This window comes from Phyllobates terribilis, unplaced genomic scaffold, assembly GCF_046119375.1.
Source record: "Phyllobates terribilis strain yellow unplaced genomic scaffold, ASM4611937v1 Scaffold_5__5_contigs__length_657084704, whole genome shotgun sequence".
Taxonomy (NCBI): Eukaryota; Metazoa; Chordata; class Amphibia; order Anura; family Dendrobatidae; genus Phyllobates; species Phyllobates terribilis.
Genome location: NW_027362765.1, coordinates 173,435,747 through 173,454,745, shown reverse-complemented (window position 1 = coordinate 173,454,745; position 18,999 = coordinate 173,435,747). Strand labels below are relative to the sequence as shown.

General features: G+C 44.6%; 1 protein-coding gene across 3 annotated transcripts in view; it reads left to right on the top strand.

Moving 5' to 3' along the window:
• The first annotated feature begins 994 nt into the window (after positions 1-994).
• The window catches only part of SOCS7 (suppressor of cytokine signaling 7), a 38,232-nt gene continuing 20,227 nt past the window's right edge, over positions 995-18,999 (top strand). For all 3 annotated transcript variants that reach the window (XM_073683472.1, XM_073683471.1, XM_073683473.1), the window contains exons 1-8: positions 995-1,741; positions 14,791-14,855; positions 14,942-15,046; positions 16,800-16,901; positions 17,393-17,523; positions 17,612-17,780; positions 18,129-18,257; positions 18,763-18,898. In XM_073683472.1, coding sequence (XP_073539573.1) covers positions 1,146-1,741; positions 14,791-14,855; positions 14,942-15,046; positions 16,800-16,901; positions 17,393-17,523; positions 17,612-17,780; positions 18,129-18,257; positions 18,763-18,898 — 1,433 coding nt within the window. In that variant the 5' untranslated portion in view covers positions 995-1,145. The remainder of the gene's footprint in view (positions 1,742-14,790; positions 14,856-14,941; positions 15,047-16,799; positions 16,902-17,392; positions 17,524-17,611; positions 17,781-18,128; positions 18,258-18,762; positions 18,899-18,999) is intronic.

Here is an 18,999-nt window from a genome sequence, read left to right as displayed (position 1 = left end):
AGCTAGTTCCTAGTGGTCGTAACCATGGATACCTAAGGTCCTGCAATGCCTGCACATGAGGAAATGGACATAGCCAATCAGAGAAACTATACTACATTTCTAATTGGAGGTATTTGCTAATATTATTAATATTACATCTACTACATATTGGGATAGGATCTTGGAGATGGGAATATCCCTTTAAGGGATTGCCCCCTTTAAAAACAAACAAACTGAGCTTTATTTAACATCCTTGACTCCAATGCTGTGCCTCTGCTCCTGCCCAAGCCTCTGTTGTTTGGCTGCAGCGGTGTAGTAACATCGACAGTGCTGCAGCCAATCAGTGAGCTCAGTCACGCTGCCAATGTAGACAGCACGAGCGAGTCAGTACAGTGATTTCACCAGTGCGGCCAAACAATAGAGACCGAAGCAGCGGAGGCAGAGTGCTGGACCTGGAGAGGGTATGTAATGCTCAGTTTTTTGTTTTTGAAGGTAACTGATCCTATGGGCAAACCCTTTTTTTAAAAGTGATGTCTTTAAACTGTCAAAAGAGAGACGTTAAAAAAACCTCAAAACTGTCTAATAAGAAGAAAAGATTTTGTTGCCCATAGCAACCAATCAGAATGCAGCTTTCATTTTACCAAGGCTGCTTATAAAATGAAAGTTTCAATTGTTGCTATGGGCAACAAAGTAAGTTCTCCTTATAATAGTGTATATTAGAGCCTAGAGAATTTTTCATCCATATAACAAATATATTGCATATCTGCCCAAAAAATGACGTATTTTTTAAGGCATGTTAGAGACAAGCAATCTGATTGGTTGTTCCAGCTGCTCTTCACTTGGTGTCTTGCCCCGCCCACAATGCGTTTAGCTTTACACAGTCATAAACAGGACACTCACAGGTAGAGTCTGATCCGCCAAGAAAATGGCGGCTCTCCTTTGCGGCGACACTTTTCTGATGAATTGGCGCATTTGACAGCTCTATGGGCGGAGCTTCATTCCACTGCATGGAAACAAGCCCCGCAGCTGTCACTCAGCAAACCGGAAGTGACGTCGTCTTGTATCGGATACGGGGGGCGGGCTCCGATGAGGGAGCTGTCGGAGCTCGGGCAGCGGAGCTGGGAGAGGCCGAGGCTCGGGCCGGGGCCTGCAGAGCCACCGGGGACATGCGAGGCGCAGCGGCAGAGGAGGAGGCCGCGTCCTACCGGGTGCTGAGCCGGCTGCTAGGCTGCGGAGCAGAGGCCGGGGAAGAGGCAGCCAGACCCAGGCTCATGGTGTTCCGTAATATGCTACGAGGGGAAGAGGTGGACGATGCGGAGGCCTCCAAAGAGCCGGGTGCAGGAGTGGAAGCGGTGCCCGCAGAAGGGGCTCCTCCGCCGGCTGAGCTCTGCAACCGGCACCGCAAAGCCGCGCAGCCTGGGGAGGGCCTGGAGTTGCAGCTGGGGGCGCTGGGGCTGCGAGGGGCCGGCTGTCCGTGCGAGGAGACCAGCGATGCCCTACTGGTGCTGGAGGCCCCCGAGGCCCGGAGGCTGGAGGAGGAGGACGACGGGGAGGCGGCAGCGGGGGACGGACAGGCCGGAGCGGCGGCCCAGAGGAGTGCGGGGAGAAAGGGCTCTCTGCGGATCCGGCTCTCCAGGATCTTCCGCACCAAGAGCTGCGCCGGCACCGCGGGGGCTGCGGACCGGAGAGGAGCCGGGGACCTGGGGGGCTCTGGGGGCAGCCTGACCGACATGTCCCGGGACAAGGAGCTGGAGCTGGGCAGGTGAGAGTCCGACAGGTCCTTCCTGGGCCCCACAGACCCTCTGGAGCCCCAGCTGTGACATTAGGGGACCACAGACCCTCTGGAGCCCCAGCTGTGTGACATTAGGGGCCCACAGGCCCTCTGGAGCCCCAGCTGTGTGACATTAGGGGCCCACAGACCCTCTGGAGCCCCAGCTGTGTGGCATTAGGGGCCCACAGGCCCCCTGGAGCCCCAGCTGTGTGGCATTAGGGGCCCACAGGCCCCCTGGAGCCCCAGCTGTGTGGCATTAGGGGCCCACAGGCCCCCTGGAGCCCCAGCTGTGTGGCATTAGGGGCCCACAGGCCCCCTGGAGCCCCAGCTGTGTGGCATTAGGGGCCCACAGGCCCCCTGGAGCCCCAGCTGTGTGACATTAGGGGCCCACAGGCCCCCTGGAGCCCCAGCTGTGTGACATTAGGGGCCCACAGGCCCCCTGGAGCCCCAGCTGTGTGACACTAGGGAGCCACAGGCCCTCTGGAGCCCCAGCTGTGTGACACTAGGGGGCCACAGGCCCTCTGGAGCCCCAGCTGTGTGACACTAGGGAGCCACAGGCCCTCTGGAGCCCCAGCTGTGTGACACTAGGGAGCCACAGGCCCTCTGGAGCCCCAGCTGTGTGACACTAGGGAGCTGGAGCAGTGGGTGATGCTCAGGTGTCTCAGAAGCAGATGTAGCAGAAGGTGTATTTCCTGGAGGCTGTGATTATTGGGGTCCTCTGGCACATCTGGGGTGTGTGGTGACAGTACACGGGCAGAGGGTCAGCAGGATGGTGCCTGTGCTCTATTCTAATGCAGCCACCTGCCCATGCAGTGTCATCAGCACCATTCACCCCCGATTGGGAAGTGGAGCCATAGAATCCCTTTAAGGAGTTAGTCACGTTCTTTAATGGGTACAATTGCAAAGTGTATGGAAGAACAAGCAACATTATAATTTACTTCTAATCCAAAATCATCTCTGTTCTCAAAAATGGGGAGACTTTTGAGCCTGTCAGAGGTGGCAGAAGTGCAGGGTTTACAAGCTCTTGTCTCTACAGCTTACAAGCTGTTTGCTGTGGAGCTGGCGTCAGTGCCCCGGTGTGATGCAGAGGCAAAACTGTCCTTGCTTTCAGCATGGGAGCTGGAACAATTCAGGCCAGTGATGCATTCATGCTGTCAGTCGTGCAGGAACCAGGGAGACAGGAGAGCGCTATGCACCTGAAGAAGGTTCGTGAGATTACTTCTTTAAGGCTCTGTTCACACTATTAGGCCATTCCATCTCCCTGTTGTGTGAGAAAGTAATTCATGTAGATACAGGACAGATGCAAATTGCCCCCGAAGATTCCCATTGCCTATAACGGGGTCGGTTTAGTTGCTGTTATGGTGTCATTTACTGGGATAACGGACATAGCACTCTCTTTCCTGGCAAACTGACAGACGCCATGACAGATGCCAATCCCACCTATTATAGGTAGGGGTGTTTTCTGGTGCTCTCAGCACCTGTCATGTAACAGATCCATCCTCTGCATGAATTACCTGTTTCTGATCCTAGAACACAGATGTGACAAGAGCGGATTTTTTTTTCTGCACAGCAGCCGACCTGTTGTACTGATGTTATAATTTGCAGCTTGTCCGCTTCTGTTTTGCAGTTTACCCCTATTTAGGGGCTCAATTACTTTACTTTTTCATGTACGAATGCCATCCGTTTTTTTTCACGCATAGCACTTCTACCTATGACAGACTACTGGACTGTTAACACGTCCGTGATTTCTTGCGGATCCAGTGGGCCGTGCAAAATTTCGGAGACGTGTCTGATCAAACTCGGCAATGATTCTGTGTCCTTGAAAAAAATAAATCGGACACCACTCGGATGCCATCTTTATGCTGACTGTTATTCGTGGAATGATAGAAGGTGAAGAAACTTTTTTTTTTTCTGACCACACTCTGATGAAAATCTGATGAAACTCAGTCAGTTTTTCTCGTATTTGAAAAATACCCAAAAACCAGACATCTGAATGAGGCATAAAATGAGTAAATCTCACAGCGAATTCCACCACAAATCTGCAGCAAAATCTGGGTGCAATACGCAGGTATCTACTGAAGTTGGAGGAAACTTTTGCTAGTCATCATTTAACCCATTAATGAGAATCTGTCATTATGAAAATACTGTCCAATCTGCAAGCATCATGTTATAGGGCAGGAGGAGCTGAGCGGATTTAGATACAGTTTTGTGAGAAAAGATTCAGTATAATCTGTGTTTTAATAATTACAGCTTTTTCTCTTACCTGTATTTTTTGACTATTGGGCGGTCCCATCAGTGGTTGACAGCTAAGGGCTTTTTCACATGTCAGTGACACGTTTGGTGACAGTTTCCACACGTACTGGAGACACTGACACACTCAGACCCATTCGAATCTATGGGTCTGCGCACATGTCAGTGTGTTTCCACGGACCGTGTGTCCATGTGCTCCACACGCTGACATGTCCGTTTTTTTTGCGGATGCCCGGTCTGCAAAAGTCTCTCACGCTGAACACACACGGATGACATCTGTGTGACACGTACTGGCGCCTGGAAAACATCGCGACAGCGCTGTTCCCAAGCGCCGGGTGCTGCACGCTGCCCTCATCATGGTTCCCTGTCGGCGCTGGGAACAGCACCAGCAGGGACAATGTTGAGGGTAGTAGTAGTCTGCTTCCACAGTGTCCCTGTGTAAAATAAGATTAAAATAATAAAATCCTTATACTCACCTAAGTGTCCCCCGCTGTAATCCATGTGACCCATCAGCAGAGGAGCCGGGGAGAATGAGCCACTCCGGAGCTGCTCTGAGTGAGTGACAGGACCCTGCTCCGGGGCCCACTCGCTGGAGCGGCTCATGCTCCTTGACGTGAGAGGGTTACAGCAGGGGACATCTCCGGACAGGTGAGTATAAGGATTTTCTTATTTTAATCTTATTTTTACACGGGGACTGAGCGGGAGCAGACACTACTACCCCCATCATTGTCTCTTCTAGTTCTGATCGCAGCGCTGGCTTTGGAACAGTGCTAACTGTAGCTCCAGTGTGTATGATCCTGATGCAGCATACATGTGACACACGGGAGACGGATATCTCCGGTACCGGAAATATATAGATGTGTGAAACCGGCCTAAGTCTGTATGCACACTTGCACAAAGAAATCTGTCAATCACATGGGACAGCCCACTGGACCGAAAATCCCTAAATCGGCGGTGGATTAAATGATAACACAGGTTACTCTGAATCTTTTATTCGCAATTATATATCAATCTGCTCATCTCCTGCTCTATAACATGGTGCCTGCAGACTGGACTGCATTTTCATAGTGTCAGGTTCCCTTTAAATGCTGCTGTCGCAGTTAATTGAGATTTTCAAAATGAATTCCTGTGCGTCCATTTCTTGTATAGTCAGAAAGTCCAGTGTCCTTCTAAGGATCCCAGGGCTGTCGGATCATATTCCTTATTGCTAGGGCATGCTTATGTATTCCCTACCTTCTACCTATCTACTGTTAGTATATATGTTAATGTACCTGCATCTAAATATATCCCAGTACATAATGGCTAAAAAATATAAATGAAAGGGGGGAACCTGATAGCAGGATTTATGCTTCAAAGATATTAAAAAAGCCCTCCCATGAAGTTTTTTTTTTTTTTTCCACTAAATCTGTGTATATGTAGTGTAATGTGTATACTCGCCTACTTCCGCCTACCCCGTTTCAGCTTCGTTGTTGTCCTCTTCTCAGTGATGTCATCCCTCTGCAGACGCTCTGTGTGATCCAGAAGTAGTTTTTACAATGTAAGCCTATAGAGTGTCAGATCAAAGCTCCATAGACTTACATTGTAAAAGATGCACAGTGATCCGGAGAGTCTGACGAGCGTTGACGTCACTGAGAAGGGAGCAGAACGGTTCTGGGTATTGGAGAAGGCCGCCGGAGGGGAGTACATTAACATAGACACACTACACTATATACACAGGTTTAGTGAAGAAAAAAAAAAAAAACTTCATGGGAGGACTTCTTTTAAGGAGCACTTTATTACCCCTCTAATATTTTTAATAATTCCTGTACTATTCTTAAGGCCTTACTCAGATGTCCATGTTCACGTACACAACAAAATTTAGCCCAGTTTTCAAATATTTAAAGGGATTTTCCTAACTTAAGCCTTATTTAGATTTTGGTGATTTTTCTCACACACCTTAAAGGTCAGATTTTCATCAGTGTTCTGGTCAGTGTCACTTTTTACAATTAGTTTCATATTTCTCTAGCTTCTCCTGTCAAGCATGAATATCGGACAGCATTATGATGCAACTTACCGTAGCTGGCATCAGAGTTCTGTTCAAATTGTTATTTACCGTAGTTTTTTCTTTTTCCACAGACCCAGACACTTGCATTGACAAGTTTGATCCTTGACTCTGATCTAAATCGGACATGTCTCCACATTTTGGTGCGGATCAACGTGGTCCACAAAAATACATGGGCACGTGGACAGCCTTAGAACTCAAACCCCATTATAAATTATATCTACGAGAAACACGAATAAACCCTAAGGTTGTGAGCTGCACTTTAAGTTGAATTTTCAAGATAAGCTGTGGTGTTTGTGTAAATGAGGAATAACCCTATTTCTAGCCGTTAAATAACGTTTCTCTGTGTCTCTCTGCTTTAGTTTACCGGCAGATTCTCCCCTCTCCATAGACTTTTATAGGCATTAGGTGTAATGTGATCCATCACCGCACAGATTTGTAGACTGTTTTCAAGCGTGAATGATCAGTGCAGGAGACAAAAAGTGACTGATAACTGTGAAACTTAACATTTTTCTCTACTAAGGAATATTGCAAAGTTTGGAATCTTCACTTTATGAGTTTTATTAAAAAGTGTAGTTGCTATATAAGTTATAGCTTAATGACTTTCTGAACAGTCTGCATGGTGAGTCTGAGGTTTGTGACCTCAACCCCCTCCACCAATTCCAAAGAAAGTGAAAATCTACAGTGAACTAATTGTTCACTGGACAAAAATAATTCTCAGATTGCTCTATTAAAATATCTTCGGATTTATCACAGATAAACATGAGTAGTTATCTGATATTATATGGTTCTGAGACCCCAAACCCCTTACACTACTCTGAGGCTTCTGCTACTGGAAATCTGTAACAAACAAAAGGTAAAAGGTCTCTGAATTCAGAGAATCATAGATTCCAATAGTAAATCTATGAGCAGCACCGAGGGTTGTGTGAGCCTTACAGAGATGATTCATTCTAAAAATTGGGAGGCTTCATACTATTCGTCTTCTCATGTATCTATGACATAAAAGTTTCACTCTTGTCCTATTTGTGCTTTATTTTTTTTATACCATAGACAGAATATTTCTAACTTTGAGGGCACATTATTGGATGGAGAATTACTTTCAAAGGAGCTACAGATGTAATGTAATAGCGTAGAGGTCAAACACCTTTTATACTGCTCAGAGATCTGTTACTGGAAATCTGACCTCATCTTGTACTTTCCTTGTATTGCTCAGTCATTTATCCATGTGGCTGCCATGTAATACTACAATTATCTTGCAGTAGCCACTACAAGATAAATGCTTCTGGGCTGCTTTGCCAGGAGCAGGATCTGTGGCATTACAGGATGCATCTGATTGTGGCAGCGCTCACGTTCTGGAAGGGGCTGTCAAGCTCCTTATGAGGGCTGATCTGCAGTTCTCAGCAGCGGGCACTACAGTGTATGTATGAAGTGGTCCAGTACAGATCAAATGTTGACATCCATTTGCTGTAGGATAATTTTGCTTGTACTGCTAATAGGAGCAGTTACAAAGTAAGCCATAGAGATTTGCTGCAGTTTCCCGAATGTATTCTTGTAGGTGGTTTCCAAGGTGTCAGTGCCAGAGGTACCTGTGGCACACAGAGGTCCACAGGTAGAAAGTGTAGCAAAGTGTTGCCCATCCAGCTATCGCATCAGCTTTCAGGAGCTGGAATATATGTGAAGCATGTTATTTATGGTGAACTGTGGTTTTATCACTAGCCTTAGTTTTTAGTTGCCATTAGTAGCCGATGTTGCTGCAAAGAACCCCACATCCTGACTGCACTCTAGTTTTCCTTGATAAAAGCATTGGACTGTCCCTAGGCTAGGTACTGAATGTATGAATGCTTGGAGTTGGACCTGTGGGACCATCGGCCAAAATGCAAAGATGGTAGTAACTCTCTAGGCTCCTTCACTGCAGTCCCCAGCAGCTGACTGTCCCTGTCTGTGCCTCTGAGTGCAGCTCAGTGCTGTTACAGTGAACGCATTCCCTGGCTCCTGTGCTCTGCTGATTGGTTTAGATATCAGAGGTGGACCCCCAGCAATTATTGATGGCTAACCTATGGACCTGCTGTTCACTGCTATTAAGTGAAGTAATTACAGATACACATTGACCATACAGGACAGGGAGCTGGGTGAGCACATGCCACTTCTGCACTTCTAAGGGAAGAGTTTAAACTACTATATACAGTGATAGGTAATTTTACTGTTTTGCCTCTCACTATAACTACATGTCATATTTAGGTGCCAATACCTATCCTACTTGTGGTCTTGTGCTGCATCCTGTCTTGTGACTGGTCAGGAAACGCTGCATAATAACACATCTGGTCAGAGAAGCTTTATTAGAGGATTATTACTGGAGACCCCAGTTATATATCCCCTTGACATCATTGCAATACGAAGTAGTCTTTTTCTTCAAGACTCACAAAAAAACAGGGTGTCATCCATTGTAGACTTTGTGATGGGCGCTGAAATGCCCTGAAAATTTGTGGGGTTTCTGACGTTGCCCACCCATCGCTTGAAACACTTGCCTGATGAATACCAGCGCAGTGCAATGTATGAGCTCAATACTAAATCAGTGAACCCTTACTCCGCTCCGTGCAGGCTCAAACTCTTTCTATTGCTCTTGTACACAGCTTTGTTCACACACGCTTAAGACAATTGTTTTGAGACACACAAAACGTACAAAAAAATGACTGTGTTAGGGTAAAAAGTACAACATTATTTAAACAGAACAAACAAGATTAGAGATTAGATTGACCCAAACAAGACACAGCTCACTGTGAATGGAGACAATACGTAGTGATATAGTGCCAGGCGAACACTGGTAAGTATAAAGCCTTTAGTAGGCACCTGCACAGTGCCAGGAGGACATTGGTAAGTATAAATTTGTGGGGGATCTGAGGTTGCCCACCCATCGCTCGAAACACTTGCCTGATGAATACCAGCGCAGTATGATAATATACTCGCCTACCGCCGTTCTCTGTGACCCAGCGCCATTGTTCTCCTCTTCTCAGTCACCTCTCTGCAGACTCTCTGGTACCCCTGAGCCCTGCGTGACTTGGAAGTGGCTTTTACAGTGTAAGTGTATTGCTAGAGACTTCCGGCTCACACACAGAGCCTAGTGTGACGCAGAAAGTCTGCAGAGCCGGTAACATCACTGAGAAGAGGAGAACAATGGGGCTGGATCCTTGAGAAGGCAGAGGTAGGTGAGTATATTATCACATGCACACTACACTAAATGCATGTATACACAGATTTATTTTAAAAAAATCCTCATGGTAGGGAGTCATTAAAGGGCATCTGCACATTATTATTTTAAGTGTCCCAGAGACTTGTATGATTTAGAAAGTGTTCTGATACTACCTTTTTCTCCATAGGATATGACATAAATATTTGATTGCGGGACCACTGATCAGGATTTCCAAAACTTAATGGAAATTTTCAGCCCTCTTAAAACTATAATGAACGATTGGTGTGATATGAGTCACCCAGCTGCACCCGACGGACCCTATATACTGTCAAATGTGAAGGAACTTCAACCATGCTTTTGATCTAGCCTCTACCAATCTAGATAGATAAGACAAGGTTTAAAGGGATTGTCCCCCTTCAGTAATTCTTGGTCCCTGGTCGCAGTTAAGAGATATATAGATATATATAGTTATATATATATATATAGTTATATAGATGTAGATATATATATAGTTATATATATATATATATAGTTATAGTTATATATATATATATATATATATATATATATATATATATAGTTATATATTATATAGTTATATATATATATATATATATATATATATATATATATATATATATATATATAGTTATATATACACACACAGTGCAGACCAAAAGTTTGGACACACCATCTCATTTAAAGATTTTTCTGTATTTTCATGACTTTGAAAATTGTACATTCACACTGAAGGCATCAAAACTATGAATTAACACATGTGGAATTATATAGTTAACAAAAAAGTGTGAAACAACTGAAAATATGTCTTATATTCTAGGTTCTTCAAAGTAGCCACCTTTTGCTTTGATGACTGCTTTGCACACTCTTGGCATTCTCTTGATGAGCTTCAAGAGGTAGTCACTGGAAATGGTCTTCCAACAATCTTGAAGGAGTTCCCAGAGATGCTTAGCACTTGTTGGCCCTTTTGCCTTCACTCTGCGGTCCAGCTCACCCCAAACCATCTCGATTGGGTTCAGGTCTGGTGACTGTGGAGGCCAGGTCATCTGGCGTAGCACCCCATCACTCTCCTTCTTGGTCAAATAGCCCTTACACAGCCTGGAGGTGTGTTTGGGGTCATTGTCCTGTTGAAAAATAAATGATGGTCCAACTAAACGCAAACCGGATGGAATAGCATGCCGCTGCAAGATGCTGTTGTAGCCATGCTGGTTCAGTATGCCTTCAATTTTGAATAAATCCCCAACAGTGTCACCAACAAAGCACCCCCACACCATCACACCTCCTTCTCCATGCTTCACGGTGGGAAACAGGCATGTAGAGTCCATCCATTCACCTTTTCTGCGTCGCACAAAGACACAGTCGTTGGAACCAAAGATCTCAAATTTGGACTCATCTGACCAAAGCACAGATTTCCACTGGTCTAATGTCCATTCCTTGTGTTCTTTCGCCCAAACAAGTCTCTTCTGCTTGTTGCCTGTCCTTAGCAGTGGTTTCCTAGCAGCTATTTTACCATGAAGGCCTGCTGCACAAAGTCTCCTCTTAACAGTTGTTGTAGAGATGTGTCTGCTGCTAGAACTCTGTGGCATTGACCTGGTCTCTAATCTGAGCTGCTGTTAACTTGCGATTTCTGAGGCTGGTGACTCGGATAAACTTATCCTCAGAAGCAGAGGTGACTCTTGGTCTTCCTTTCCTGGGCGGTCCTCATGTGAGTCAGTTTCTTTGTAGCGCTTGATGGTTTTCGCAACTGCACTTGGGGACACTTTCAAAGTTTTTCCCAATTTTTCGCACTGACTGACCTTCATTTCTTAAAGTAATTATGGCCACTCGTTTTTCTTTACTTAGCTGCTTTTTTCTTGCCATAATACAAATTCTAACAGTCTATTCAGTAGGACAATCAGCTGTGTATCCACCTGACTTCTGCGCAACATAACTGATGGTCCCAACCCCATTTATAAGGCAAGAAATCCCACTTATTAAACCTGACAGGGCACACCTGTGAAGTGAAAACCTTTTCCGGTGACTACCTCTTGAAGCTCATCAAGAGAATGCCAAGAGTGTGCAAAGCAGTCATCAAAGCAAAAGGTGGCTACTTTGAAGAACCTAGAATATAAGACATATTTTCAGTTGTTTCACACTTTTTTGTTAACTATATAATTCCACATGTGTTAATTCATAGTTTTGATGCCTTCAGTGTGAATGTACAATTTTTATAGTCATGAAAATACAGAAAAATCTTTAAATGAGATGGTGTGTTCAAACTTTTGGTCTGTACTGTCTGTATGTATATACAGTACTTGCTCCCTGTCTCTTAACTGCAACCAGGGACCAAGAATTACTGAAGGGGGACAATCCCTTTAAACCTTGTCTTATCTATCTAGATTGGTAGAGGCTAGATCAAAAGCATGGTTGAAGTTCCTTCACATTTGACAGTATATAGGGTCCGTCGGGTGCAGCTGGTGTCTGCTGGGTGACTCATATCACACCAATCGTTCATTATAGTTTTAAGAGGGCTGAAAATTTCCATTAAGTTTTGGAAATCCTGATCAGTGGTCCCGCAATCAAATATTTATGTCATATCCTATGGAGAAAAAGGTAGTATCAGAACAATATTTCTAAATCATACAAGTCTCTGGGACAGTTAAAATAATAATGTGTAGATGCCCTTTAATGAATGGTCTGTACTGTATTTAAAAAAAAAAAATCACGCCGTCACTCACCCTTCTTGGGTCAAGCGCTGACTATCCTGTACTGATGTCTGGTATTGGCCCACAGCGCTAATGTCACGTCAACAGCACGGTAGCCAATCATACTTGAATTCTGAGAAGGGCAATCAGTCTATGCAGGCAGAGCCGCTGAGCTCACTGATTGGCTGCCACGCTGTCGATGTGTCACCACCCCGACCACTACGAGATACTGGAAGTGGCCTCAGCACTAGACTTGGTGAGTAAAGTGTGGGGGCCAAGATTATGCTCTGCTTCGTCATGTACGGTGTATAAGCCCCGCAGCAGCACATCTGACACACGAGTCATAGGGAAACGGAGAAGTTTGCCTATTAACCTGGAAATTCTCTTGACGTTTTTAAAATAAACTCCAGGAAAAAACAAATACTGTTCCACTAGGACTCTATGGTATCATGCTCAGCTCCCTCAAAATTTACGTTTAAATGGGTTGTCCACCCCTAAAAAGGTTTTCATAAACTGTCAAGCCTATGCTATTATTAAAGAAAGCATATCCACCTTATCAATCTGTCACCATTTCTCTCCCAGCACTGGCCCATGTCCCCGGCAGGTCTGCATGCTTCCTCTTCTGGCCGCATGGACATGTGATGCTTCAGCGATCACATGCCTGACAAAATCTGATTCCTGTGGCCGCAAATGACTTCATTTTGTAAGATGGGTTATTTTTCTTGTGTTCAGTACCTTACACATACATTGATCTGCCCTGTCAGTGGCCTCCATCAGTCCCAGCAGGGGTGGTCCTCGGCTGCTCCTGCATATTATTCAGACTAATAATGACCGTGCTGATGTCACGGTCAGCTTGTTATCCATGCAGGCTAATCATGTGCCAGGCATAATAGCTCATTTTTGCTGGCTGGTCCTACATGTTGTTGAAGACTGGGTTCTCTGGGCACAAACTGCTGGCTGAGCTGCTATGTAAGATCTGTGCTTTAGCGGGAGCTGGAATTCTTTTCTATGGCTGTTGTGACAAATGAAAACACCAGACTTGTAAATGATAACGGAGGTGTACGTAAAATCTGCACACAACGTGTCATCCTGTGACCAGGTAGAGCCGTGTACATCTGGATATACGGCATGTTCTGAGACGGGGAGACGCTTGCAGTATGTCATTCGTGGGGGCAGTGTTATGACTGCTGCAACATTTGATATTTTTGAGTTTCTTTGCCATGGGAACTCTGTATTTTCTTGCATGATTCGTGACAGAGTGCCAGACCCTCCTTCGGATCCTCTGTCTGCACGGAGTGGAGGTGGCATCACATTGCTCTACAGACTTTGTGTTTTCTCAGTAGTTATCCCACAGGTTGTAGAGAAGTAATTTTGGACAGTGGAGGGGGTTAATTAAAAAAAAAAAAGTACTGGACCTACACATGGTATTTTGGGTACCGCAACCGAGTCTTATATTGGTGAGGGCTGCATGGCATAAAACCACATGATGGGCCACCATTAGTATTAACTTCAATGACTGGAAGTTCATGGAAAATCCTCATGATCTTCGTTGGTCTATAGACTTCAAGGTAACCTGAAAAGTGGTCTGTAGTGTACCTCTGAGCTGTGACTACCACATACACTACCATGTTGTTGGACTTGGTGAATGAAGATCACATCCTTTATTTTTGTCATCTGTCCTAGAATATGTCCATATTGATACAATATTGACTGGCTGCTTTATCCTCCTATATACAATGGCGAAGCAATAGCTAGTATAAATTAGTGTATATATGACATTGAGTTTTCAGAGGAATAGTTCTAGTTTGGACAGCTTGATAGGGCATACCTGACAGTTAAGCCCCCCAACGACGTCAACAGGTTTGGCTGATGTATATGCTAATTATATGGTCTCCCAGAGATATGATGCCGCCAGACATGTCTGATGACTGCCCTGTCATGGAGAACCCAGACGTGGTCAGTCAAACAAGCACTCCTGTGTATGGGAGTGATGGCTGACGGCCGAACCATCGTTTGGCTGACTGCCACCTAATACGTAAGGCAGGCTTAAGGGAACAAAAAGATCAGTCAAAATCACATATGCCGGATCCTTAATGCCCCAACAATCATCTCTCAGGGGTTCTCCTACACATTAGATTGTCAACTGAACTCTGCAGTATCGTTGGGCTCAGCCAACGTTGCTCTAATGTGTATGGAGGCCCTAAAGGTGTTGACCCACAAAGTTTATTTTGATAAATAGATCTTGGAATAAAAATAAGTTCCACAATTGGATGTGTTTTAAAACATTTTTTTTCCTTTGCTGATCATCTTATAAATGTGCCCCTGCTGTGTCTGACCGTACACGAACATGGTCTGATCATACCACTGCTCCTGGGCGAGGGGGAGGAAGCAAAAGAGTATACAGACATTACAGCACGGGATTGCTGCTGCTGCTGCTTTCTGTGAGGTATAACATTTCACTGCCTGCTTGAAAACATGTTTTACCTCACAGAAAGAATCGGCTGTGATCCCGTGCTGTCCTGTCTGTGTACTCTTTTGCTTCCCCCCCCTCGCCCAGGAGATGTGGTATGATCAGACCATGTTCATGTATGGTCAGTCACAGCCATTACACAGTAATTTGTTTTTAACACATCCAATTGTGGACATTTATTATTACTCCAAGGTCTATTAATTAAAATGTACTTTGTAGGGAAAGCCCCTTTAAGTCCTGTCATAACCACAGACGAGGATTATTTGAATCTGTATGGTGTGCTCTGCTTGTTGATGAATAATATTCTTGTCTTCTCTGATATTTCCTATATTGTCCTGTTTTTGTGTGATATCTGTGTTGCCATAGAATTGACAATGTGTCTCTTTACAGGAAGCCCCGTTTGACCAGAACTCAAAGTGCCTTCTCTCCTGTCTCCTTCAGTCCCCTCTTCACTGGTAAATGGTTTCGTTTTTTTTTTAACCATTCACCCTGATTATGCATGTTCCCATTACATTGTTTAATGTGGTTTTCTTTGTGACAGGTGAAACAGTATCGCTTGTGGACGTGGACATATCACACCGAGGTTCATGCTCTACCCACCCCCCTACCCCACCCCCACCTCCTCGCAGGAGCCTGAGCCTTCTAGGTAATGCCCTGGCTGGTGTCCTCTCTTATGCCCTTATAAAAGGAACGTGTTATCAGAAAATGTCCTGTTGTTGGTTTTTATGTCAAAGGGAACCTGACAGCTGAACACCTAGAAAGGAATTATTTGGCTGCATCTGTCTTTTAAGGCCGATTATTGGCAACCCCACAGCGGGGGAAGCTTACAGTATATAGTGACACTTGCATTTTCAAACTTCTTTCGCCACATATCGAAAGGACTTTGATTAGTTGAAAAATGGTGTACCAGTCCTGTCGTGTCTGCTGATGGCATGCACACTGAGACATTGCTGTGGTCCTTCATCCGGCCTCGCTGTTTTCTCCCATAACTTTACGTCCCGTGGCTGCTTGTGAACTCCGCAACTTCAGATAGAGGTCCACTGCACATGCCTGAAGTCACAGTATTCTCAAGCAGCCACGGGGTGCAAAGTTCTGGGTGGAGGGTGAGCCCAGATCGGGGAGCATAGTCAAGCCTCAGTGGGCATGCTTTCTGTAGACGGAGTCTTTTTCAACTAGTCAAGGTCATTTTTGATATGTGGCGAAAGAAGTTTGAAAAAGAGAGTATTGCTATATACTGTAAGGTTTCTCCACACCATGGGGTTGCCTGTAATCAGCATTAAAAGATACATGCAGCCTTATAATTCGATTATTGATGTTGATACAGATGTCAGGTCGCCCTTTTAAATGTATTTTAAAGATTTTTTTTTCATAACTATTTTTTTTTCTTTTTTAATTTTTCTTTCTTGCAATTTTCAAACTGGCCACTAGATGTAATATTAGACTACTTCCTCTTCACAGGAATATTAGCAGCTATAGACCAACACAGATTCTTGTTTGTGGTCATTGTGCAAGCAGGTGGTCTTGTGTGATCATTTCTGTATAGAGCTATTATAGAGAACCTGTCAGCACGATTTTGCATGTTAAAGTAATGGCATGGCCATAACGGTGCTCTTATACAGATACTTTAATTAAGAAATCCGCATGGTGGTTGTCCTTTTAATCAGCATTTGAAGTGTTAATGTAATGAGCTTTAAGTGCATAGGGGCGGGACTGTGGGTTGGGGTTTTGGCTTCTGTCCCGGCCCCTCCACCAGCTTCTGCTGTCTTTATCTGCCTCCTGTTTGAAAGTTCATGCTGAGGACTTCCTTACAGTGAGTGGCACTTGTGCAGATTGAGCTCCTGGCGTTCTTCAAAAGAATACGGCTGGTGGAGATCACTGAACTGAGTGTCAATCTGTGCTTGTGCCGGCACCAGCGACATTTTATTGAAGACTTCTGGGAGATCAATCTTGTGTAAAGCGTCACCCGCAACGAGGACGGCTCCTGTGCAAACTTTCAAAGAGGAGGCAGATACAGACACCTGAGGCAGACGGGAGGGCCTTGGAAGGAGCCGAAGACCCTACCCACAGTCCAGCCCCTATGCACCTAACATGTATTACACCAAAACTTCAAATGCTGGTTAAAGAACAGCCACCATGAGGATTTCATCACTGAAGGTATCTGTTTAATCTGTATAACAGTGCCATTATGGCCGTGTCTTTACATGCTGACAGGTTCTCTTTAAGAACTCCAATAAAATATATACAAAAAAAATCGGACTGCATTCTATAACAACGAATCAGAATTTCGTTTTCAAAAACGAAATGTATGGGGAAGATATTGGTTAGGTTCATTATGATTCTTTCCATTATGTGTGTAGATTTTAATACACTATAGTATATATAAATTTTCCTTATTCCAGATGATATTGGAGGTATACAACCAGCGTCTGTTCTAGTAGGTCCTATGGGTTCTTCACTTCAGTCGTTCCCACTGCCCCCTCCACCACCGCTACATGCTCCTGGTTAGTCTTTACTGCTATAAGTTCTATTATCAGACATTTGTATTGATTTTGACATTTTCTTTTGACGTGATGTTAGATTGTATTGATTTATTATTAATTTTAGGCGTGCATTTTTTTTTCCCAGATTCGGCTTATAGTACAGGTTTTCATGAACCTAATATCTTTTTGCAGAGAGTAACATTAAAGGAGAACTCCTGGACACCCTGTGTAATCCTGTTCATTACATGAAATATACTCTGCATATTGTGACTTTCTAGTTGGCTTGTGCTAATACATAGCCTTCATCCAATCTTGCAGAGATGCGATGTAAAGCATGGGGGAATAGAGCAAATGATGTAACAGAAGCGTAAAATCTCACACTTGGTGCATTAAAAAATTGGTTGCCATTCTTACATATATACTTTGTGCACTGGAAGGGCAATGCAGGGGGGGACAGTTGTGCAACGTTTGGTCTGAAAGCAGCTAAAATATCTTTTGTTACTATTTTTCAGATCCTCTGCCTCGATTGGTACCTCTTCGGCCTCCTGAGTGTGTCCCAGTCCCTCTGGTACAGCCCTTACAGTGTCCGATTTTCCGGCAGGATCCTAGTAGTTTTGCTGCAAGTTTGAGAGAACTGGAAAAGGTTGATCTTGGTTTATACATGTTCCGCTCCTTACGTTATCTCTTCTTTTAAGCTCTTTATTTTACTTTGCTTACCTTTCTTCTTGCAGTGTGGTTGGTACTGGGGTCCTATGAACTGGGAAGATGCTGAAATGAAGCTAAAAGGGAAGCCAGATGGTTCATTTCTTGTACGAGATAGCTCTGATCCCCGCTATATCCTGAGCCTCAGCTTCCGATCGCAGGCCATCACCCACCACACACGCATGGAGCACTATCGAGGTGAGAGCAAATGGGGCAATGTCTAAAGTGGCAGGACTGCTGATAGTTGACCCTTTACGGAGATCAGGGCAGGCGTAACAATGATGATGGCCTAGAATCACAAAAAATCCATAGCAGATCCACAATTCACAGCGTGCGACAACATCTGCATAAATTTTTACTAATATGTCTGGGTCAGGGCTTAAAACCCCCCGTTTCTAGTATTTTACTTAAATTTGTTCTAGATCTTCGATGATGAATTTCCCAAATCTGTCTGAACGTGGCCTTATGGTTACTTCACAATTTATTTTTTCTGCAATGTAGATGTGATGGTGATATATTAACCTTTGTTCTCCACTTGCGGTTTAGGCACGTTCAGTCTGTGGTGCCATCCCAAGTTTGAAGACCGGTGCCAGTCTGTAGTAGAGTTCATAAAACGGGCTATCATGCACTCAAAAAATGGGAAGTTCCTTTATTTTCTGCGCTCACGGGTGCCAGGTTAGTACATGAAGTGCAGTCACTATACTAGGTGTGTGTATGACTGCCTGATAAGTCGTCACATCGGACATCTTTCCTTGTATATAGTTTACTTAGACTTTGGCAGCATGGTGGCTCAGTGGTTAGCACTGCAGCCTTGCAGCGCTGGGGTCCTGAGCTCAAATCCCACCAAGGACAACATCTGCAAGAAGTTTGTATGTTCTCCCTGTGTTTGCGTGCGTTTCCTCCGGATTCTCCGGTTTCCTCCCACACTCCAAAGACATACTGATAGTGAATCTAGATTGTGATTCTCAATGGGAACAGTGATAATAATGTCTGTAAAATGCTGCGGAATTAATGGTGCTATATAAGTAACGCATAATAATAATAGACTGTGACTGTCCTAAGCATTTTTACTTCTATATCGCCAACATATTCCGTAGCACTTTACATTTTAGAGGGTACTTGTACAGACAATTATTTTACATAGTTGGTAGAATTGTATTCTCTGACCTCTCTCTTTCAGGTCTTCCTCCTACCCCAGTTCAACTATTATACCCTGTGTCCCGCTTCAGCAATGTGAAATCTTTGCAACATTTATGCCGCTTCCGTATTAGACAACTGGTCCGGATAGACCACATTCCTGAGCTCCCTCTACCTAAGTGAGTACTGAGGTCTTAGTCCATAGCCCGAGGCCACAGCCTTTGTGTTTTCGGAGATGATTGCTGCAATGTTCTTGGGTAATTGAAAGCCACATCAGACT